This window comes from Leptonychotes weddellii, chromosome 4 (genome assembly GCF_054177405.1).
Source record: "Leptonychotes weddellii isolate Sample4059 chromosome 4, ASM5417740v2, whole genome shotgun sequence".
Classification (NCBI taxonomy): domain Eukaryota; kingdom Metazoa; phylum Chordata; class Mammalia; order Carnivora; family Phocidae; genus Leptonychotes; species Leptonychotes weddellii.
The window spans coordinates 133680351-133704064 of NC_138372.1; the positions used below are offsets into that span (position 1 = coordinate 133680351).

The 23714-nt window shown below is 40.1% G+C and overlaps 1 protein-coding gene across 2 annotated transcripts; it reads left to right on the forward strand.

Moving 5' to 3' along the window:
• Positions 1-361: 361 nt before the first annotated feature.
• Positions 362-19709, forward strand: NDUFAF6 (NADH:ubiquinone oxidoreductase complex assembly factor 6). Of its 2 annotated transcripts, none has more exons than XM_081816280.1 (8): positions 362-518; positions 2042-2164; positions 6315-6371; positions 10951-11053; positions 12079-12212; positions 12638-12739; positions 16961-17017; positions 19566-19709. In XM_081816280.1, the coding sequence occupies exons 1-8, from the start codon at positions 498-500 to the stop codon at positions 19692-19694; spliced, it is 726 nt and encodes a 241-aa protein (XP_081672406.1). In that variant the 5' UTR covers positions 362-497; the 3' UTR covers positions 19695-19709. The 2 variants fall into 2 exon arrangements, with proteins under 2 accessions (XP_081672406.1, XP_081672407.1); XM_081816281.1 differs by having other exon boundaries at positions 366-514.
• The last annotated feature ends 4005 nt before the right edge of the window (positions 19710-23714 follow it).

Genomic DNA, 23714 nt, shown 5'->3' on the forward strand with positions numbered 1-23714 from the left:
ACCCACACGCTCCATATTATTTTCTGTTTTTATGTATTATCTGTGTCTTTGTCTATGTATTAAAAACTGTGAGTTCATACCAGTACTTGCTGGTATTGCTTTCTTGATTTCTACCTCAGTAGGTCATTTGAATTCTTACTAAAACCAAAGTGATTCTGAAACAATAAAAATTATAAGTACTATATAAATCCAAATAAATTAATAGAGATTATTCTTTTTAACTGGTCTGGGATTGGGGGCAGATACATTTTTTGTAATTTTAAGGAAACAAGTATAAAATATAAGAAATTTCAGGCCTATTTTGAATTGAAGCCTCGATTTTTTTTTTTCCAGTTAAGTCTAGTCAGCATTTTTGTGTGTGTGTACAGTTTAGAAAGTGAAAAGTGACTGTCTTTTTTTGCCTGTTTGTTATAGGAAACGAGATTATGAAGGCTATTTATGTTCTCTGCTGCTCCCTGCAGAATCCAGAAGCTCTGCTTTTGCACTGAGGGCCTTCAATGTGGAACTGGCTCAGGCTGGTATTAAAATACCTTAAAAAATTATTTGCAAAAATGGTGATAAAATGTGTTTAATGCTGAACAATAAAGAAATAGTTATAACTTAGATGTGCATAAGGTCTCTGCTAGTGATTTCTTTGCCCTGCTATTTAGACTTAACCAATTCAATCCCCAAAATAAACTAGCTAACAAACTTAATGTTTGTCATGATATCAGGGTTGTGGGATCGAGCCTGGGTAGGGCTCCTCGCTGAGTGTGGAGTCCGCTTAAGATTCTCTCTCTCCCTCCCCCTCCACCCCTTCCCTGCTTGCATGTGTGCTCTCTCTTGCTCTCTAAAAAAAAAAGAGAAAAAAATTACTTAGTAAAGGAATGAGTTTATTTAAATGTACATACAGTAAAATTCACTTTTTGTGGTATACAGTTCTGTAGGTTTCATACATGCATAGAGTGATGCATTCACCACCATAGTCATGAAAAAAGAAAAACTCCATCAATCCCCTAAAATTCCCTCATGTGCCTCTTTGTAGTCAGATGCTCCCTTCACCCATAATCTTTTGCATACCCTTCTGGTTCCATTATAAGAGCTGTGAGCATGCAGAGCATGAGATAAACTACTACTTTTTTGAGCCATAATTTCTCTATTTGTAAATAGGTATATTGGAATGACCCTGTGGGTTTGTGGTGAGGACTGCGATCAGATAATCTCTGGGACAGAACCTAGTAAAGGGCCTCACACTCTTGGACATTTGATACATGTTACTTCCTTCCCTGCTTCCTCTAGAAAGCCCCTGGTTCTATTTCCTAGGTTTATCTCCACACTTGACATAATTTTACCATCACTAATCCAATGAAGATTGTTTTTCTTCTCTTCCACTTATTTTTTAAAAAAATTTTATTATGGAAAACTTTGAACATATATAGAATTAGAGAGTGTATTATAATAAATTCCCATAAACCCATCACCCAGCTCCACCAGTTACTAATTTGTGGCCAATCTTGATTTTTCTTCTCTATCCCCACCTACCCCATCCTCACCTCCATCTCAGATAAATTTTTTCATCTGTAAATATTTCAGTATGTGTCTCTAAAAGATAACTCATTAAAAAAATAACTATAATACCATTGTCATACATTAAAAATTTAATAACTCCTAATATCATTAAACATCCAGTGTTCAGATTTTTCCCAGTTGTCTCTCTTCAAATCAGGATTCAGATAAACTCCACATACTGCAACTGGTTCCTCTATCAAATTTCTTTTAATCTAAATGTCCCCCTGCCCCTGTTTTTTTCTTGCAATTTATTTCTAGAAGAAATCTCTTATTTTGGAATGCAAACCTTGAAGATATTGGAAGTAATTTGCAGGTTACTTAGGAAACTCTTAATGACAACAATTTAATTGATATATAGCTTCAAGGAAAAATTAAATTAAATGTAAAGAACTAAACTTCGTTTTTGGCTGAATTATGTGATTATGCAGTCACAGATACTGATTTTGAGACTGTGAAGAGTGCATTTATTAAGGTTTTTGAACGCTGTTTACAGGTTAAGGACTCCGTCTCTGAGAAAACAATTGGACTGATGAGAATGGAGTTTTGGAAAAAAACAGTGGACGACATATACTGTGACAACCCACCCCAGCAGCCTGTGGCCCTCGAGCTATGGAAGGTAAAAACAAAATGCTACTTTTAATTTTTAAGTGTTATTTGAACATACCTTTTGGTGCATACAGTTTGGCTAGTGGCGATGGGGAATATCCTGAAAATAATCTTAGGATCATGTAATGTTCAGAGCTCTGTTAGTTTTGACAAAGAATTTAAAATCATCTGCTAATAATTTGCACAGATCTTTAGTGAATTTCTTTATTAAAGAAAAAAAAAGGAATTTGGTCTCTTTGTGTTATAAGTTATGTATTTATTTTCCACATATTTGCTGTAGAAATTAAGCCCCACAAATTTTGAAGCAGTGGCAGGTTAATTGTCTGTTCTGTCTGCCCAGCACCTCCTTATTCCAGTGCTCCGATCCATACTGTGGGCTGTAGAAAAACACATACTGATCTTTGGTGAAGGGAGACTTGCCCTCACCATTGTCCAGACACAAATATAAAACTGTCTTGTTGAGTTTGATAGAGTTGCATATTCACTGATGAATTTGAAGCATTAGAGAATGGAAACCTATGGGCTAGAGAATTCTTTGGGTAGCTAGATGGATCTAGTGAATAGTTTCATGCACAGCTCTGCAGAGTTTGGAAATGTGCTACATCATGACTGAAGGAAGAGAATTAGGTGTCTTTTGTCAATGATCTGTGTCCCCACTGTAGTGTCATGAGTGCCAAAAGACAGGTTCTGGGGGCGCCTGGGTGGCTCAGTCGTTAAGCGTCTGCCTTCGGCTCAGGTCATGATCCCGGGGTCCTGGGATCGAGCCCCGCATCGGGCTCCCTGCTCGGCGGGAAGCCTGCTTCTCCCTCTCTCTCCCCCTGCTTGTGTTCCCTCTCTAGCTCTCTCTCTCTCAAATAAATAAAATAAAATCTTAAAAAAAAAAAAAAGACAGGTTCTGTGACGGAGCCACCGAACAGACCTGACCTGCACCTCTTCTCAGGTCTGCCCACCAGCAGAGGCAGACCCTGTTCCTGGGCCCCTGATTGACTTCACAGAGCCCCAGTAAGGATGGAAAGCCAGGCCCCCCACAACGGGGGACTGAGAAGAAAAAGTGGATGGGAAGCTATGAGTATTAGATTAGTTGTTTACCTCTGTTCATCTCACTTTAAGAACCTCAACCTTGGTGACTCCGTTTAAAGAAAAGTTTCTCTAAAGCCTAGAAACACAATGAGTTTATACACAAACATCAGTGCAATGGGGGTTTATGCTAAGACTTGCATCGAAGGTCCTGGCGTTTGTCAGGAAACATCATGGAAGACCAGAGATTCCTTCAACACAAATTTATCTTGTTCTTGGCCTCTCTTTAAAAAAAACCCAGAAGACGTATCTGAATTGTAGAATGCTTACACATGTGCCAATTTGTCCAATTTTAATAGCTGCTTAAATTTGGATAATTGCTGTTGGGCAGCTTTCTGATATGACCAGTGTTGAAGTTAACATGAATATTTGAAAGAAGCAGGTAGTGTGCAGAGCAGTTGTCCCCTCTGCATGTTCTCTCCTCCCCATTCTGCTGGAGCGTATGCTTCTTGGGCCACTGTGCAGTAAAATCTTCCATTGGTTCTTTGGAGAGGGGCAGATTCTTTCAGACGATTAGATAGGGAAAGAGTGCCAGCAGGATGTTCAGAGAGCACTTTTCTGCCACAGTGATTCATTGGTGCTTTTAGGGTACAAAATAGTTGCGTATCTATAATTACATATATATTTCATATGGGCTTCTTCATTTCTCCATGTATTAATGTTAGTTGCAGTTTGAATTTATGTTTATAGCCAAGGTTATTATTCTATTTGGCATCTGTTTCCAAAATTGTTGATACTTTATTCAGCAGATTTTCAGCTTCTTATTAAATACTTGTTTTTTACCTTGATCTCTGATTTCCCCCAGAAGCAGACGGAAGAATTATATTTTGCGGTCAAGGAACAGCAGCCAGTATGGGTTCAGCCTTGAGTAAACAGGAATCTGACTTTCAGTGGTTAAATATTTCTTGAGTACTTTATGTACCAGGAATGGTGCTTGATGGTGGTTGCAAAGATCAAATATGCCTCACTCCACTTAGACATGTACAAAATAAAGCAATATGAGGATTCTGTATGACTGAGGAATCCCAGGCTGATTCCTGGGACTGGGGAGAGACCTGTGGGGAGTTCTACCATGTAATAATGGCAGGGCTGAGAGCACGTTGCAGCCAAGGCCATGCAGCACTTGGAGCTTCTGTTAGGTTCCTGCCGAGCAAAATGGGCTCTGTGCTCCCTGCTTCCACCCTTTGTCATATAGATGTGTGTTGATGAGCATGCTAACTTTTACATTTTAGTATCATGACATCTTAGAGTCTTAGGTGGAGTATGGGATAGTCCTAAGATTTTGTTTCACTACCATATTTATTTATTATGAAAACATACCTCATTGTTGACTTGATACGGAAACAATGTTTTTAAAACTTACTTGGAAATAATTTCAAACTTTCAGAAAGGTTGCAAAATTTAAAATAGTACAAAGAACACTTCTATAAGCTATATCCAGATTCACCTGTTAACATTTTATCCTATTTGTTAATGATTTGTGCAGTGCTCACTTACATGTGCATGTGTGCTCTGTGTGTGTGCGTGCAACATGTGCATTTACACACTCATAATTTTCATCTGAATCACTTGAGTGGAAGTTATATACATCATGGCCCTTTATCCCTAAATACTTTAAATGAGTATTTCCTAAGAATAGGGATATGCTCTTCTGTAACCAGAACAGTTATTGACTTTTGTAAATTTAACTTTGATATAATACTTCTATCTAATTTTCCATTTATGTTCCATGTTTGTCAGTTTCTCTGGTAATGTCTATGATAGTATTTTTCCCCCTCCAGTATTGGATCCAGTCTAGGGTCAGGTATTCGTTGTCATGTCTCTTTCACCTGCTTAATCGGGAACATTTCCATAGCTTCTCTTTGTCTTCTAAGACATTGACATTTTTGAAGAGTATATAGCCCCTTCCCCCCTGGTGTTCTAAAGTATTTCTCATTTTGGTATTGTTTGATGTTTTCTCATGACTAATTCGGTTTATGTGTGTTTGGCCAGAATACTGTGAAGGTAACATGTTCTCAGGGTGTCATGTCTGGAGGCACACTTTGTCCATCTGTCCTTTATTGGCATTGTTAATTTTCATTACCTGGTCAAGGTGTTGCCTGGTTTTCCCAGGCTATAATTATAATTCCTCTTACAAAGTAATTGACTTTAAGACTATGCATGTATCTTCCTCCTCATCAGTTTCTTCCTAAACTTAGCATTCATTGATGGTTCTTGTCTGATTCACTCTTTACCTTTGATGATTGCAAAATGATAATTTCCAGACTCTAGCACTTCGTCAATATTACTGGTTGGCACTTGGCATTCTACCATGAGGAAGAGCTCTCACTCTCCTGTGTTTATTTATTTGTTTATTAATTATTGCTATGAACTCATGAATTCCTATTTTTTCCAGTAGTTTATAATTCATTACTATATTTAATTATTTTGGTGTTCAAACTGGCCCAGATTTGGATAGTGGGAGCCCTTTCAAACTGGCTTGTAACATGCACCCCCATCACTTTTGGGGGCACTTTCTATTTTCTGGCACAGTAAAATATTCTAGGATCACCTTGAATCTCCCCTGCCCCAGCTCTGGAATCATCCATTTCTCCAGAGTCTCGTTTCCTTTGAGAGAAATGGGACTGCTGACCATGATCTGAGCACTAGATGTGCTTTTTCCTACTGAGTGTCTTTGTTTGCTAAGATAACACTGTGCCCTGTGGATTATTTTCTTTAGACCTTTAGTTATTCTTTTCATGTTTGGAGAAGTGGTTATTTTCACTAAGTAGAATTTTTATCCTATGGAAAAAAGTTTATGTGGGATAAAGAAGCATAGAAGTCAAGACGCATCATGTAGCATAAGAAAAAAAGTCTAGTGGAAATGTTTTGGATGTATCATCTGTACTTGGAAATGTTTTGAAATGTTTGCTAGGGACATTTTCTTTTCCCCTGATATTTCTTTAACATGGCTGTTTATCTGGTGATGAGTTATTACAAATGTTTCCTTACCTAGTTTTGTATTTGGTTTGTTTATTTTATTTAGGTCTGCTTAAGTCATTTCTAGTACTTTCTAAAAATTTACAACACTCTTGTTTTTTTAGGCTGTCAAAAGACATAATCTGACCAAAAGATGGCTTATGAAAATCATTGATGAAAGAGTAAGTTGAAATTGCTCAAGTCTTAAGTGTTTTCTTCCTTTTTAATCTGTAAGCTAATTCCTCAGGGAGGAACTGTCTTAATATGTGTATTATATTTTGGAGGAAGGAAACTTTTAGAGGACTGTGCCATTCTGTCCCTTCTCCCTCACTGCATGCCACCCACCTCAGCCCCCTGCCCCTGTGTCTTGAGTCAGACAGGCAAACACAAGCACCCAGGCAGAGGCGTATGTGTGCACACCTACATGCTACTGTTTTGTGGGTTTTGGTTTTTTTTTTTTAATGGAAATTTTCGGACTTACACAAAAGTAGAAAGAATAGTGTAATATACTTTATCTGTAACCCAGCTTTAGCTATGAACACATGTCTACTTTTGTTTCATCTATATTCTACCAACTCCTCTCGTTAAACCCTACAGGATTATTTTAAAGCCAACCCCAGATATCATATTAGTCAATCTGCAAATGTATATGTATCTTGAAAAGACTTAAAAAAGGCTTTTAGAAAACATACCCACAATAAATGATCATACCTTAAAAAATGACAGATAATTCCTTAATATCATCAAAACTTGAGTAGTCGTGCACATACTTTTTTTTTTTTTTTAAGATTTTATTTATTTACCTGACAGAAACACAGTGAGAGAGGGAACACAAGCAGGAGGAATGGGGGAGGGAGAAGCAGGCTTCCCGCCAAGCAGGAGCCCGATGCGGGGCTCGATCCCAGGACCCTGGGATCATGACCTGAGCTGAAGGCAGATGCTTAACAACGGAGCCGCCCAGGCACCCCAGTCATGCACATACTTTTATGTACACCTAGTATTTGAATCTCTATCCAGATAGTAGAGGCAGTAAGGAAAGTCTGATGGTTCTAGTGAATGGAGTACTATACTACATTCTAAGAACTGAGTTCTAGGTCCAACCAAGCATGCAAATTGCTCTCTGTCCTGGGCTAACTTATATAATCTTTCTGACACATTGTTGGCTCAGTGTTCTCATCAGTCTGATATTTATCACATACTGTTGTCATGAAAATGTTAAGTTTAGTTTATTTGGCTACAACCCATTAATAACCATAGGCTATAGTAATTATAATACAAGCCAAAATGGGAGATAATGATTCAGCATTTTAAAAAAAATTGCTCAGTTGGCCTACGGAGTTAATTGGCACTAAAAAGATCTATTTTTCAGGTGTTTTCTATTTTGTTTTTTTACGATTTATTTATTTTAGAGAGACAGTGCATGTGCACGTGTGGGGTGGGGCGCGGTGCAGAGGAAGAGGGAGAGAATCTCAAGCAGACTCCCCACTGAGTGTGGAGCTTGTTGGGGGGGGGGCTCAATCTCATGACCCTGAGATCATGAGATCATGACCTGAGCCAAAACAAAGAGTCAGAGGCCTAACTGATTGAGACACCCAAGCACCAAAGGTGTTTTCTGTTATTATGAGGTAAAGACAGAGATAACTTTTTGGTTTAATGGAAAATAACATTTGGCATTTGTAGGGAGGGATATTTAAGAGTAAAAGACTGGGGTCAGTCTCCCACGTTGATCTTTAAATTCGATGTAATCCCTATAAAAATTCCAGCTGCCTTTTTGCATAAATTGACTAGCTGATCTTGAAATCCATATGGAAATGCAAGAGACCCAGAATCACTAAAGCAATCTTGAAAAAGAAGAAAGTTAGCTCCAAAGTTACAATAATCAGACTATGGCATATTGGCATGGCATAGACATATAGATCAATGGCAGAGAATTGAGAGTCCAGAAATAAACCCATATATTTATAGTTAATTGATTTTTTTGACAGGGGTGTGAAGATAATCCAATGGGGAAAGAATAGCCTTTTCAACAAATAATGCCAGGACAACTGGATATCCACATGCAAAGGAATGAATTTGGATGCCTATTTAACACCATATACAGAAACTAATTCCAAATAGGTCAAACACCTAAATGTAAGAGTTAAAACTGTAAAACACTTAGGAAAAAACATTGGCATAAATCTTTGGGATTGCAGGTTAGGCAGTGATTTCTTAGATACGATACTAAAAGCCTAAGCAATAAAAGGAAAAAACAGGTAACTGGACTTCAGCAAAATTAAAAATTTCAAGAAAGTGAAAGGCAGCCCATGGAATGGGAGAAAATATTTGCAAGTTATGTATTTGATAAGGAACAAGTATCTAGAATATGTAAACAACTCTTATAACTCAACAATAAAAAGACAAATAATCAATTTAAAATTGGGCAAAGGATTTGAGTAAACATTTCTGCAAGGAAGATCTACAAATGACTTTCATTAGGGAAATGCAAATCAAAACCAGAATAAATGACTTCTTTACACTCATTAGGATGGCTGTAATAAAAGAAATGAACAATAACGAGTGTTGGTGAGGATACAGAGAAATTAGAGACCTTCATACATTGCTGATGGGAATAGGAAATGGTGCAGCCACTTTGGAAAAACCGTTTGGCAGTTCTTCAGAAAGTTAGACATAGAGGTACCATTGACCCAGCAATTCACTCCTATATTTATATGCAAGAGAAATGAAAACATGTGTCCACACAAAACTTGCACACAGACGTTCATAGCAGCGTTATTCATAACAGTCCAAAAGTGAGAACAACTCAGAGTCTATCGATGAGTAAATAAAAACATAATGTATATCCATACATGCAATATTATTAATAATTTCTTCAGTTAAAAAGAATCAGGTACTGGCCTTGGAAATCCCTTTTACGAAGATGGTGCTGAAGGCTAAGAAGGAAGCCCCTGCCCCTCCCAAAGCCGAAGCCAAAGCAAAGGCTTTGAAGGCCAAGAAAGTGGTGCTGAAAGGCGTCCACAGTCACAAAAAAGATCCGCATGTCACCTACATTCTGACGACCCAAGACACTGTGTCTGCAAAGGCAGCCCAGATATCCTCGAAAGAGCGCCCCCAGGAGAAACAAGCTTGATCACTATGCCATCGTCAAGTTCCCCCTGACTACTGAGTCAGCCATGAAGAAAATAGAAGACAACAACACACTTGTGTTCATTGTGGATGTCCAGGATAACAAGCACCAGATCAAACAGGCTGTGAAGAAGCTCTACATTGACGTGGCCAAGGTCAACACCTTGATCGGGCCTGATGGAGAGAAGAAGGCATATGTTCGACTGGCTCCTGACTGTGATGCTTTGGATGTTGCCAACAAAATTGGAATCATCTAAACTGAGTCCAGCTGGCTAAATCTAAGTTTTTTCACCAAAAAAAAAAAAAAATCAGGTACTGATACATGCTCCAACACAGATGAACCTTGAAAACCTGCTAACCGAAAGAAGCCAGATACAAAAAACTACATATCGTATCCCTGCATTTTTTTTTTAAGATTTTATTTATTTGAGAGAGAGAGAGCGCACAAGCAGGGGGGAGGGGCAGAGGGAGAAGCAGAGTCCCCGAAGAGCAGGGAGCCCAATGTGGGGCTCGATCCCAGGACCATGAGATCATGACCTGAGCCGAAGGCAGACGCTTAACCAACTGAGCCACCCAGGTGCCCCATGTATCAGTGCATTTTTATAAAACGTCCAGAACAAACAAATCCATGGAGACAGAAAGTAGATGAGTGGTTTGCTGGGGGATGAGGGAAGGGGGAGATGGGAAGTAACTGCTTCATGGGTACAGGGTTTCTTTTTGAGGCGGGGAAGACATCTCGGGGTTAGATCGTGGTGATGGTTGTACAACTTGGTGATTATACGTTACCACTGAATTGTACATTTGAAAAGGATGTATTTTATGGTATGTGAATTAAGTCTCAAGTTTTTTAAAAATGTAAAAGATCAGACATAATTTTTTTCCCTGGGATCATTGCTGGTGCCATTTTCTTCTGATTAAAAAAAAAGGAAAGGGTATGTTTCCTTAGCAATAGAGTCTTTGTAAATGTATTATTATAAAAGTAGCTAGATGTTCTTGCTCTGAGATGTACATTTTTCTGTTTCTGGAATATAGTGTGATCAGGTAACATAATCATCCCTGTCACTTTATTGAACATGGTTTCTTTGGGGTGGGGGCTGGTTATGATCTCCTTTCCTCTTCTAGGCACCTTTTCTTTATTAAGAACATGGACTTAACAGTTAAAATATATGGGTTTGAATCCTGTCCCTACCACTTATTAGCAATGTGACCTCGGGCATATTACTTAATGTATCTGTGACTCAGTTTCTTCATCTGCCACGTGGAAAAAGCATTAATTCCTTATCTTTTGGGAAGAGGTTTTTAGGATTAAGAAGATAATGTCTAAGGTGCTTAAGTGAGAACTCGGTTCTGTTTCTCATGATTCCTTGGGCTTTCGAAGGAATGAAAAATTAAACTAACCCCATGTCTGTGTGATTTGTACGCTGACATTATTCCCAAGGTATTATTTTGAGGGGTGATTTGTAAGTATTGAACGTGTAGGACTTTAATATTTTAATTTTAAACTTATTGTGTACTAAACAATATATACTAATTTTTTTATTCTTTATTAGTTCTTTAGGGCCAAAACAATGGTGCCTTTTCTTTATACAATATTGACAATTCATCAAACTTTATTTGCATTTTGTTTGACTATAGGAAAAAAATTTGGATGACAGAGCATATCGTAATATCCAGGAACTGGAAAATTACGCTGAAAACACACAGAGCTCTCTTCTTTACTTAACACTAGAAATACTGGGTAAGTCTTTTTTCTGTTTTATAATTCTCTTTTTCAAAGAAAATACCCTTCAGACTTGACTCATAATTTGACAGTCTGATTAGTTTAACACTGAAGTTTTTCTTTGTACCACCAATAAAGGAAGTTTTTTTTTGTTTTTAAACAAAGAAGGGGAATATATAGCTTTCTTTGGAGTACAGACTAATCACAATACTCAGGCTCTCATAAAAGTACTTTAGCTGCCTCATGGGAATACTGTGATTAATACTCTGGTAATTGCAGATGATTTTTCTTTTTTAAGTGTCTCCTACAATTTGGAAGGCCTGGGGCCTGACTCTTCCTGTCAATAATACTTCCCTACATTTAAAAAAAAAAAAAAAAAGAGTAGAAAATATAACACTGCATTTCTCAAAGTTTTTATGAGATTTTTCTTTTTCTTTCCTCTTAAAAATAAATAAATTTAGATGATACTTTTCCTCACCTGACTTTAAGTTGGTGAAGTCTTATTGTAATGAGGAAATTATTTGGACCAAAGACAATAGCCTCTCTTTTGAAGAAGGTCATATATCTTTATGTCACCCTAAAGGAATAACACAAGTCCCTATTGAGATTCCCAGGCCTCTTTTGCCTGTACACCCAGTGACACGTTTGCCAACACAATGAAAGGAGGGAGCAAAGAGCAGAATGTTTGTGAGGCGTATATTTAAAATGAGGTCATATGGAAATTGCATGGAGGAGAAGAAATGGAAGACTTGTGATGGTTTTCCAAGACAGCTGATTAAAATTCCAAATGTGTTCTCGGTGTGCTGTAGTCCGAGGAAGACTCTTTTATTTAAAAGTTGAGGTTCGGAAACCTGTTCATTGGTAAACAGTCAGCTTGTTCTCATGCCCAGTTTTGCTCAAAGAAGTCCTGTTTTTCAGATATAAAACATAGGATCAGCACCTGCTTTTCCATGCGTAGGTGGTTTCTCCAAGCTGCTTCTATTGAGTTGTTGTGCATATAAGGAGTAAAGAGCAGCCCTGTTGCTTAATTTCTGAAATCATAGGTGTAAAGGATCTTCATGCAGATCATGCCGCAAGTCATATTGGAAAAGCCCAGGGCATTGTGACTTGCTTGAGAGCAACGCCCTATCATGGAAGCAGAAGAAGGGTGTTCCTTCCCATGGATATTTGTATGCTGGTAAGACTGTTACTTGTTTCCTCTCATGATTTACCTCAGGAACTCGGGGAGGGCTGAGGTCTCTTGGTTCTTTGCTTCATCTATTCAAATAACTGCTTTGAAATGAATGCTGATTGCCTTTTGGCTCCGGTTAGCAAGTCAGAATTTTATCAGTTAGGCACTTTGGACTCTGAGGGATACATATGTTTGTTTTCTTGCTTGTATAATTTTGTTCTACCTGCAGCGGTGGTTAATTAACATCTTGTTGCATATTCTTCTAGGTGTGTGTGTGTGTGCATGTGTGCGTGTACACACACGTGCATCTACATATATGTTCAAAGCAGAACAGGCATTATACTGTACATACTATTCTATCACCTGTTTTTCTTGAACTAAGTTAAAGTGTGCCTTTAGATTCCTAACGTGACACGTATTTTCCCACACAGCATGGGGTTTCACAAGAGGATTTTGTACGGAAGAGCCAGGATAAAAACGTGAGAGATGTGATATATGACGTTGCTGGCCAGGCACACTTGCACCTGAAGCACGTAAGTAGCCTCTCTGCCGGACCATTTGGGAGACGGCCATTCTAGACGTGGCCATTGCTAGAGCGTGGTTATGGTCCCCAGCCTTCATTCCACTTCTCCCTGAAATCCCAGTAGGTTTATCTCAGGGACTATTGTGAACTCTCTCCAGTTTTTTATGGTCCCTCTTTCTCCTTCTCAGCGGATGAACACATCCTTCCTCAGCTTCCTCGCTGAGCCCCTGCCTGCTCTGTGCCCCCACCAGCTCTCGCTCGCAGGGGACAGGCTGTTTCTCTGCCTTGCCAGGGCCGATGGCTCCTTTCCCGGGGGCTCATGGTCTCAGCGTCTGCAGCTGGCCTGATAATTCGCCCCTTTTCTGGGCAGCCTGTGGACCCTTCTGTGGCTCATTTCCCCCTCCCAGTTAAACTTTTGTGAATAAGTGGTCCATATTCATCATTCCTTCAAGGCCAGCATCACCCCTGGCACTGTTCATCATGCTCTCATTTCGCTTCCCTCCCGCCTACTCTGATAAGCACAACTAAATAATCTCCTTATTGCCACGTTTAATGGCACCTAAAACTCTCATTCACATTAACTCTTTCCGCTTTTGACACCACAGACATTTTTTCCTCCTTGAAACTTTCTAAAATCTTTTTCCCTTGATTCCCTGACCTAAACTGGTTCCTGATTTCTCCTGCATACCACTTTCGGTGATTCCTAAGAGTTAGTTCTTCATGTTTTCTCAAACTGTAACTTGTCTTCTGTTGACTCCCCCCACCCCACTTTCTTTTTTTAAGATTTTTAAGCCATCTCTGCACCCAATGTGGGGCTTGAACTCACAACCCTGAGATCAGGAGTCACGTGCTCCACTGACTGAGCCAGCCAGGCGCACGCAACCCCCCCTTTCTTGAAACTGTCCTTTATTCCAATAATGCTATTCCTTCCCGATTCTCCTGGAACTATTCCTTGATTCTCATGATGCTGTTTCTTCTTGGTTCTTCTTGTGAATCCCGCCTCCCTTTTTTTTTTTTTTTTTGAGCTTCAGTGGATCCTAAAGACTTATCATTTACCTGCAAATCTCAGGGCCTTTGTACTTGCTGTTTATCTGCCTGGAAGATGCTCTCCACCCCCCAACTCCTTCACCCCAACCCCATAGTCAGTATTAAATATCACCTTATCAGAAAGATCTTTCCTGGCCACCGTATCTAAAATAACATCCTCCCGGGGCACCTGGGTGGCTCAGTCATTAAGCATCTGCCTTTGGCTCAGGTCATGATCCCAGGGTCCTGGGATCGAGCCCCACATCGGGCTCCCTGTTCGGTGGGAAGCCTGCTTCCCACGCCCCTTGCTTGTGTTCCCTCTCTCACTGTGTCTCTCTCTGTCAAATAAATAAATAAAAATATTTTTAAAAAATAAAAAAATAAAATAAAATAACAGCCTCCCTTTCCATCACCCTCAGTCCCTTTACCTGGCTTAGGACTTTTCACTACCTGACATACTAAAAGTTTGTTTAATGCGTCCCCACCTCATAGAATGTAAGTGACTTTGGTTCTGTGCTGTATTTCTTCAGCATCTAAAGTGCCTGGTACATTATAGGCACTCAGTAAATACTTGTGAAATATTAAATAGGTAATCAGATTGTAAGCTTTTTGAAGGCGAAGAGTCTATCTTAATCTTTTTTTTAATTTCCTGAAGCACGGTGTAGATAAAATACATGGAACTTTAGATGAAAAATTACTTAAAACTAGCAGAGTTTTAGGTAAGATCTGAGAACACAACAGAATCATTAAATCAGCCCTGTGTTGGAACCTTGGAACCTGAATAGTCGCCAGTTGATGGACACTTAAGGCACCTGAAAAATACAGATTCCTAGGCCTCATCCCCTGGAGATACAGTCAATCTGGGATGGGGCCAGGAATTAAAATTTCCAAATGATTTAATTTTTTTTTTTTAATTTTTTTTAAAGATTTTATTTATTTATTTGAGAGAGAGAGAGAGAGCACAAGAGGGGGGAGCGGGAGAGGGAGAAGCAGACTCCCTGCTGAGCAGGTAGCCCGATGCGGGACTCGATCCCGGGACTCCAGGATCATGACCTGAGCCGAAGGCAGTCGCTTAACCAACTGAGCCACCCAGGCGCCCCTCCAAATGATTTTAAACAGCCACATGTGAAAACTACTAGTTTGTAGGTTATGTGAACTAGGGCCCTGGAAAACAGGTTTGGAGAAGAGTATTGAAGGACTGAAGAAAGAGTATGGAGTTTGGGAGGCTTTTTTTTTTTTTTTTTAAGATTTTATCTATTTATTTGACAGAGAGAGAGATAGAGAGAGCAGGAACACAAGCAGGGGGAGTGGGAGAGGGAGAAGCAGGCTTCCCTCGGAGCAGGGAGCCCGATGAGGGGCTCGATCCCAGGACCCCGGGACCATGACCTGAGCCGAAGGCAGACGCCTAACGACTGAGCCACCCAGGTGCCCCGTTTGGGAGGCTTTTGAGAGGCACTGGAGCATGGGAGATGAGAGTGCAGACTCTGGAGCCGGAACCTCACTTTCAGTCCTAGCTCTGCAGTTTACTAATCATGTGATCTTAACCTCTGTGCCTCAGTTTCCTCCTCTGGGAAAGAGGGTTATATTAGTACCTAACTCAAAGGGCTGTGATTTGGATAAATGGGTTAGCATGCATAAAGACTTCATAACTGTGCCTGGCATATCATAAGTGACATGTTTCCTCATTGTCACCATCAAGTAGAGCAGGGACAGTCGTGTTGTACATGGGAGAACCTGGCCAGCAGTGTTTGAGACAAATCTGGGGAATGGGAGATCAGTTAGGAGGCTTATTTAGGACAGAGAGAAAGAAGATCTGACGTAGAGACGGTAGATGTGTATATAGATTTACACACACACACAACAGAGGTGGAATCAACTAGACTCGATGACAGATTGGGTTGTGGCAGGATCAGGGAGGGGGAAGGCTGCAGAGTTCAAGTTTAGGTAGTGGTGGTTCCATTCAGAGACTACAGTGAAAAGAAGCAGTGGGGTGCTGGTGCTGATCAGTAGCCTCTGGACCAGCTGTTGGACATCACTGAATTTAAGGGGATTCGAGAACACTAAGGGAGACAGGCTATTGAAGATGGCTGGATTGTGACTTTGAAGGGAGGTCAGAACTGGAGATAGAGATTTAGGAGTCATCCACATAGAAAGCCTGTGGTTAAAGCTCTAAGTGTGGATGGTATCAAGGAGAATGTACATCTAGACATGAGGACCGAGGGCAGAACCCGAGGCCCACCTCCGCCTCTCAGGTCAAAGGAATAAGGGCCATTTATTAGGAAGCAGGGCCATTTATTAGTGATCAAAGAAGTAGGTGCACTAAGAATCAGTCTCTTGGAAACCAAGGGAGGAGAAAATTCTAAGAAAGGGGAATATTAAAGTTTTGCATGCTGTAGAGAGGTTGAAAAGAAGGGTATGGTGATTAAGTAAATCTTGGATGATCTTGAAAAGAGCAATTTTAGTAGACAGCTGAGGGTAAAACCAGAGTGCAGGCTGTAAAGGTGTCAGGAAGTAGAGGCAATGTCTGATTGCTGAAAACGAAGACCTGTAGACAAGAGCGGGCGTGGTGAGTGCAGGATGATGGGCATCAGTGTGAGTGCATCAGGGCTTCACAGTCCAGGGTAGTAGTGACTTAGGTGGAATAGGTGAAGTTGGAGCCAAGATGTGGAGGCCCTGGAACTCCAAAATGAAGACCTAAGACTTGGTGTATCTCAGAGAGTTAAGTTAAAGAAAGTAAAAATAAAATAGTGACTAAGAACATTCATTTGGCTGCCTGAGTGAACTGAACAAAAGGTTGAGAATGAAGGCAGGAGATCAGTTAGGAGGCTCTTAAGTTCACGTAACCAGGACATGCCCACCATCTAAGCTAGGGCGGTGCCGGGCCTTGTGAGTGCAAGTATTTCTTCCTTCCCCCCTCGCTACAGAGCTACAGGGCCAGAGTTGTAAGATGTTGTAAGGCAGCTAGAAAAGGCCAAAGCCAGTCTGCAAGAAAGAATGGGATTCTTATTAAAGTACTTTTTCCTGAGTCCTTTAGGCTTAAGAAATTAATTTTAATTGGCAAGAGAGCTATTTTCTTCCCTTTGAGAGAGGCCCTAGCTGTGCTGTTAAACTTGTAGTGTTGCTTTGTGATCATTTTTAGAGGCAGAGTGTTTATTTCCAGAAATATTTACATTTGAAACCAGTTTCCTTTTATCTTCCTTTGTAGGCTAGGTCCTTCCAGAAAAGTGTTCCTGTGAGAGCATTTCCTGCTTTTCTTCAGACGGTAAGTAGATTAACAGAGAAGGCTGTTGAATTAATGAAACAGATGTGTGTGATCTCTTTTTCTATTTTGTAAGGTTCCCAGTGCAGTTCTTTAGCGTGGGACTTTGTTTTTGCTTCCCTCCCTTCTGGTGGGTTTTGTTCATTACGTTCTGCTTTTGGTCACAGCCGTGCCTGTGTTTCTGGGGCAGGTGAGTGGAGTCACCAGACTGCATAGGTCTGTATGGGTGTGTGCGTGTGTGTGTGTGTACACGAGTCACCAGACTGCATAGGTCTATGTGTGTGTGTGTACGTGTATACACACACCATTAGCCAGACTTTCCTTTGGATCAAATCCTTATTTGTGAATGTCCAGCTGAGCTCTGATTCAGAGGTCACGTTTCTTCTGTATTTTAATGGAATTTTCTCCTAGTTGTAAAAACTACATCCTCAGAACAGAGATTTGGACGATATAAAAAAAAAAATGAGAAGGAGAGAACAATCACCTATAATGCCGGGACCCAGACATAACCACTGCTTATTCTGTTCTTTTTTTATTTTCAATGAATTTTTGTGTATAGTTGAAATCACACTTTATATGTCATTGTTCTATTTATCAAGCCATCTAGCGACATCATTAAAAATATTTATAAATACAATATTTAATGGCTATATAATATTCTATCATGTGCTGGCACCTTAATTTCATTAACTGTTCCTTATAAGTAGATACTATAAACTATTAAAATGAACATAGAATCCTTAAAGATGGAAAGTTGATCACAAAATATTAACTATTTATCACTTAATGTTACAGAACGTTATGAATAACATGAGCTCTTTTTTCCAAAAAAGAGAGAACATGTGAAAGTATATTAAAATATCTTCAAAGTTTTTTTCTTTCTCATTCTCTTCTAAAAGTTTTAATATTTATCTTTAATATATTTATATATCTACAAATGAATATGGTCTATCTATATATGTGTGCACGTGTTAAAGCATAATGTCACGAACACCCATGAGCTCACCACTCAATCCAGGAGCGAGAATGTCACCATCAAACCACACTTGTGTGCTTTCCCCCATCTCATCCCCCTGCCTCTGCTTGCCTCCCCCAAATAGCTCTCTGAATTTTGAATTTATTATTCTTTTTTTTTTTTTAAAGATTTTATTTATTTATTTGACAGAGAGAGACACAGCGAGAAAGGGAACACAAGCAGGAGGAGTGGGAGAGGGAGAAGCAGGCTTCCCGCGGAGCAGGGAGCCCGATGCGGGGCTCGATCCCAGGACCCTGGGATCATGACCTGAGCCGAAGGCAGACGCTTAACGACTGAGCCACCCAGGCGCCCCTGAATTTATTATTCTGTTGCTTTTATTCCACAAGGGCTCTTCCCCGTTTTATATATTCCTAAACAACATATTGTTTAGTTTTGGTTTTGAGCTTTATAAAAATGGATCATACCTGTATGTCTTCTAGGTCACACATTTCACTGCAGTGTATTTCATTGTGTGACTAGTGCTTTTTTTTTTTTTTTTTGTCAAAGACCTGGATTGTTGGCAGGTTTTTGGCTAATACAACACACAGCAGCTGTGCACGTATCTCCTGTTGTACACATCGCTAAGTTTAGGGTTTAAAATGTCGATGCTAAATTTGTACGTACATTATCTGTGTGTGTATGTAGGAAAAGAATCTGGGAGAAAATACAATCCCTTTTGTTGTCTTTTGGCTCATCAGATATTCTAGCGAATCCAGAGCAGGGCCTCTGCGGGATCACACAGCTTGTCCTGCAGACACTAGGGGGTGCTGTGCACGTGGACTGAGAAGGCAAGAGGTGCCTCAGCATTGTGCAGTGCAAAACTAAGTGGCTTCTCTGTTTAATCAAGTTATTGCAATAAACTTAAAATGTACAAATTAATAAAAATAACTGAAAACCATAAAATAAAGAGCATGGTCTATTGCCACTGTTTTCCATCCTACTCCCCAATCCCCACGAAAGCTTAATCAAGTTTTGTGTGATGGGGGAAGCGTGGGGTGACATTTATAGGGACCTGTGGTTGTTCTCCCAGGTTGCAAATTGTTTTCTAACAAGAACATGGAGACCCATTAAACTTTTCCACAAAATAATTTTTTTTTAACAAACAACTTAAGCTCGTCCTCAGGGCACAATGCATTTGTACAGGGGGAGGTGGTGGTGGTGTTCAGTGTCCTTGATGGAAACACCTCTTCTGTTTTCTACAGAATATAGTAATAATACCTGACAAACAATAATTTCTCTAATTTTTTACACATTTTGTGTAAAACAGATTGTAATAAATTTACGTTCTAAAAGTTATGATCAGAATTGACTTGAAATTTCTAGTACTAGCTCTTTGATGCTGTTTTACTGGTCTAATAGAAACTTCTTAGATGTCTTTATTTTCTTTCTCCCTTTTAAAATTCTCATTTAAATTCTTAGTACGTAGAAGACCATCTCAGGGAAACTAAAATAGCCTTAATACTTAGAATTTTTCTTTAGTTTCTCTAAAAACCTTAATCATTCTGTGACCTCATGACCATTATTCTCCTTTTCCAGGTTGCTCTGGAGGACTACTTAAAGAAAATTCAACAGGTGGATTTTGACATATTCCACCCATCTTTACAGCGGAAGAATACGTTACTTCCATTATCATTGTATATTCAGTCATGGAGAAAAGGTTATTAAAATAATCTTATGGCACTGCTCTTTACTTTTATTAGTTTTACAAGAGTATACTGGTTAGGGTTCTTGTTCACAGAAAACAGGAGCTGACTATTTACTTGAGGAGAAAGCGGATTTTTAGGCTGGGTGTGCGTGGCTCACAGAATCGATGAGACATTGCTGGGGGGTGAGGGCGCCGCAACGTTGCTCAGAGTGAGCCACAGGCACTCCCGTGGTCTCCGGCAGCCCGGACCCAGTGTGCTGTGCTCTCTGTCAGGTCAGAGCCCCCAAGGGACTGTGGTTTCAGCTGCACGGAGCCTGCAGGCCGAGCTTCAGCCACCAGGGGGCAGGGAGAGGGACCGTCTCCTCCCTTCCCCCCCCACCCTTGGAGACCAGGTGGGGAGCTCAGGTGACCCCCACGTGCTCGTGGAGCAGCCACAACTCGAGGGGCCGGTCCAGCTAGGAAGTGCCTGTCCTTAGGGTCACGGAGAATGAAGTTAATACTGAAGACTGTCAGTCACTATGGTGAGGGCTTCGTATCCCAAACATTTCACCTTTACAACTCTGACAATTTAACCATGATGAGAAAATAACTTCCTTAAGGTAAGCTAGCTGGCTGTCCAGAGCTAGAGCCCTAATTTGACTTTAGGTCTGGCTGACTTGAAAGCTTTTGTTTTGTTAACTCCGCTGCTTTACTCTCTGTCCTTTAGCATTATCCTGATCACGACCCAAACTGTATTAACAAAATGTGTACTAATGTAAAGTATATTACCGAAATCATATTGAGGGTTACTATAGGGCGCCTGGGTGGCTCAGTCGGTTAAGCGTCGGCCTTCAGCTCAGGTCATGATCTCAGGGTCCTGGGATCGAGTCCCGCGTGGGGCTCCCTGCTCAGCAGAGTCTGCTTCTCCCTCGGCCTCTGCCCCTCCCCCGCGCATGCTCGCTCACTCTCTCAAATAACACCTTTAAAAAAGGGGGGGAAATACTACATTTTTAAAAAACTAGTATACTAGTTGAGCTTCCCAGGGATAAGCTCTGCTCTATACTTTCATCAGTGTCCTCATCTGATGTTTTAAAAAGAAATAAGGATTGTTTTAGTAATTAAAAACTTTCAAGCATCGAATACATACTAACGGCAAAAACCACACCTGTGTGCACTGCTGCTCGTCGTTGGCAGATCTGCACTCCGAGTCTGACTCCCAAGACCAGGATTATGCCCGTTTCCTTCTGCCCTCTCAGTGGTCCTGTCTGCTGCCCACTCACGCTTCTGGTGTTCTGTCCCCCCACCTCCTCTCTCCTAATTACTTTGGTTTGAATTAGTGCCCACGTCAATGGTGAACTAGCGATAGCTTAAAAGACTACATGGTTGCAAATAAAACTCAAACTGGGAGCTGCTTGAGGGCAAAACTGCACTGTTTTATGCATCTTGGGGTCCCGCAGCACCTAGAATGGCTTCTGATTTAGAGCAAGTAGAGAAATGAGAGATTAATAAATGTATACCCATGTGAACGTGCATTGTGCTTGTATATGTTAATATAGTCTCGGTTGATACTGATGCCGAAAGAATATCCTCTTGTTTAATTCTGTGGCTTTAGAGGGCCTTTTAGCTTATCTAAAAGAGGCAAGTACAAGGAAATGGGACACATTTCCTCCTGGGATTCTGAGTTGAGTTCATTAGAGACATTCTTTGTCAGGAAACATCGTCTGTGCATCTTCCCAGGTTAAATCTGGCAGCAATCAGCTACTAAGCATTTGGGTTCCTGTCTAAGGGTCTTAAAAAGAAGGGTTTAAACAAGAAGTGGATTACTGGATTCTTTACTGGCTCAGAAACCAATTTACTATTAAGTAAATAATTTCAAAATACTCTCTAAGCCGTTCTAAATTTGATGCTTAGAAATTTGGATGAACCGAGGTTTCCAGTCTTCTAGAGATTAAAATGGGGTCTTCCTCAGTGACATTTACTGTACTATTAACTTCACAGCAGAAAAGACACTCCCTTAGATGGTGCCAACATTCTCTTTCATTTTTTGAATTTCTTCTTATTTGAGCATTTTAAAGGAGTCTGATACATTTTCAGACCATTTAAGATGTATTTCGATATTGAATAGGTGGAGAGCAAGAGGTAACATGTTGGATATAAATTACAGATTAATCTCAATGTAGGTAAAGTGCATATCATAAAATACGTATTGAGTAATTCCTACTCAACTGGCAGGATTCTTCCTCTCTTTTTGATTCAGTGTCTCCTTTTCACAAAATTAAATTCCTCTTGAGAAGCACAATAGCTGCTGACACTCAGCTGAGCATGAATTTGGGCAGGTGACAGCTCTGCACCCTTATGCATTAATCGTCACAGAGAAGGAAGTCTTTACTTTCCAAAGGATAAAACCGCCTCAAGATGTTAAGTTCAAGGTCACGTAGCCGTTAGAACTGGAGTTGGATGCCAAACCCACATGCGTTCAACGCCAAAGCCCACAACCCAGGTATTTTTACCATTCTTGAGATTGTAAAATAAACTGCCAACTTTAAAAGCTCAAGGGCACAACTTTTTTCAGAAGTAAGTATGACTGTATGTATTTTAGGTACAAATAAGGTTAAAAAGTATAGTTCCAACTACAAATTAGGTGAGAGAGAAATAAATAGGCAACTAAAATAGATACTAAGTGCCGGGCATGGGATATATACAGGGGAGACACGTCACCACTTGGGAGGTCAGGGGATGTGGCATGAGAAGAGTGTCAGGAAGGTTGGGTAGGAGCCAGAGTTTGGGGAGGGGATGTAGATGTAGAGAGGTCCTGGCTGAGGGTGCAGTAGGAACAAAAGCCAGGAGGCAAAATGGATAGCCTATGGCAAGACTCCTAATATTTTGGCTTTAACGTAAGTAAAAACAGAATGTAATGTCCAGAGTTCTCAGAAAAGTCTGTGAATAAAATGTGGCCACGTCCCCTGGTCCAGTGAAACATTTTGAATGAAGATCAAAGAGTTGGGAGTTTATATTTTGCCCGTTTCACCAAATCCCCGAGTGCCCTTGGATTTGTTTTAGCTCACATAAATAGGATTTCTCTGAAGACACTGGCCTAATAACTGATTGCCTTGTCCAGAAAGATCCACAGAGTTGTAAACATTACGCAGGCAGTTATTGAAAAGAAAGCATTATCCTGTTGGTACCTGTAAGGAGGACTGAGAAGAAAGCACTAATCCCCAGACTTGGGAAGGGTATTTGCAGTGGGTCAGAAGGAGGGCAAGGAGTTGAAGAGAGGGAATCCATTAAGCACCAGACCCTTCCTGGGCCTGCTTTCTCATCTGAGGAACACAATATTAGGATCCTTCAGATCAGAAAGATGGTGATAAGCAGGGAAATGTGATTATATTTATGAAACAATGGATAGATGGACATGAATTTTTCCATCAAAACTGTATACGCCAGATAAAAGAGTTTGTTCAACAAAATGGAAGAATATTTGGCACACTAAAACATTAACTATGTAACTCATTTGTATGATAAGCTGAATAAAGAAATGCTAAAAGTTCAGATACAGAGCAGTAGAGTGCCTTCACTTCTTTTAAGGGTGTGGGCTCTGGAGACTGGCTGGTGTCAACTCCACCACCCGACTAGCTGTGCAACCTCAGCAAGGGACAGGATCCTAAATTGTTTTAGGATTCATAATCCTAAAATGTTTCCTAAGCACTGTAAATTTATAACTGCCATCTCCAACTACATCCTTATGATGTTATTTGTAAAAATAAAATTAAGATAATTATTTAACCTAAAAACCATAGTATTTTCAATTACTTGATTTCTCAGTTATAAGACTCAAGAATTTTCAATAAGAATATCCTATTCTATATTCTAAGGATTAATGTGTGATTATAGTGTCCACTTGTCATTATTTTTTAAATTGATGGACTTGAAAAGTATTCAGACATTTAAATGGATGCATAGATATACTGCTAGTTCAGCTATAGATTGGAGTTTGCATATTGTAATGTAAATGTATGTCAACACTATTCTAGTTCATTATGACTGAAGTGTAATTAAATAAA

Coding starts and splice junctions, on each gene's coding strand:
- NDUFAF6 (XM_081816280.1), top strand. CDS start 498: ATGTGGAACTGGCTCAGGCTG. Junction 2,165..6,314: donor TGGCCCTCGAGCTATGGAAG/GTAAAAACAAAA, acceptor TTGTTTTTTTAG/GCTGTCAAAAGACATAATCT. Junction 12,740..16,960: donor CACACTTGCACCTGAAGCAC/GTAAGTAGCCTC, acceptor CTTCCTTTGTAG/GCTAGGTCCTTCCAGAAAAG.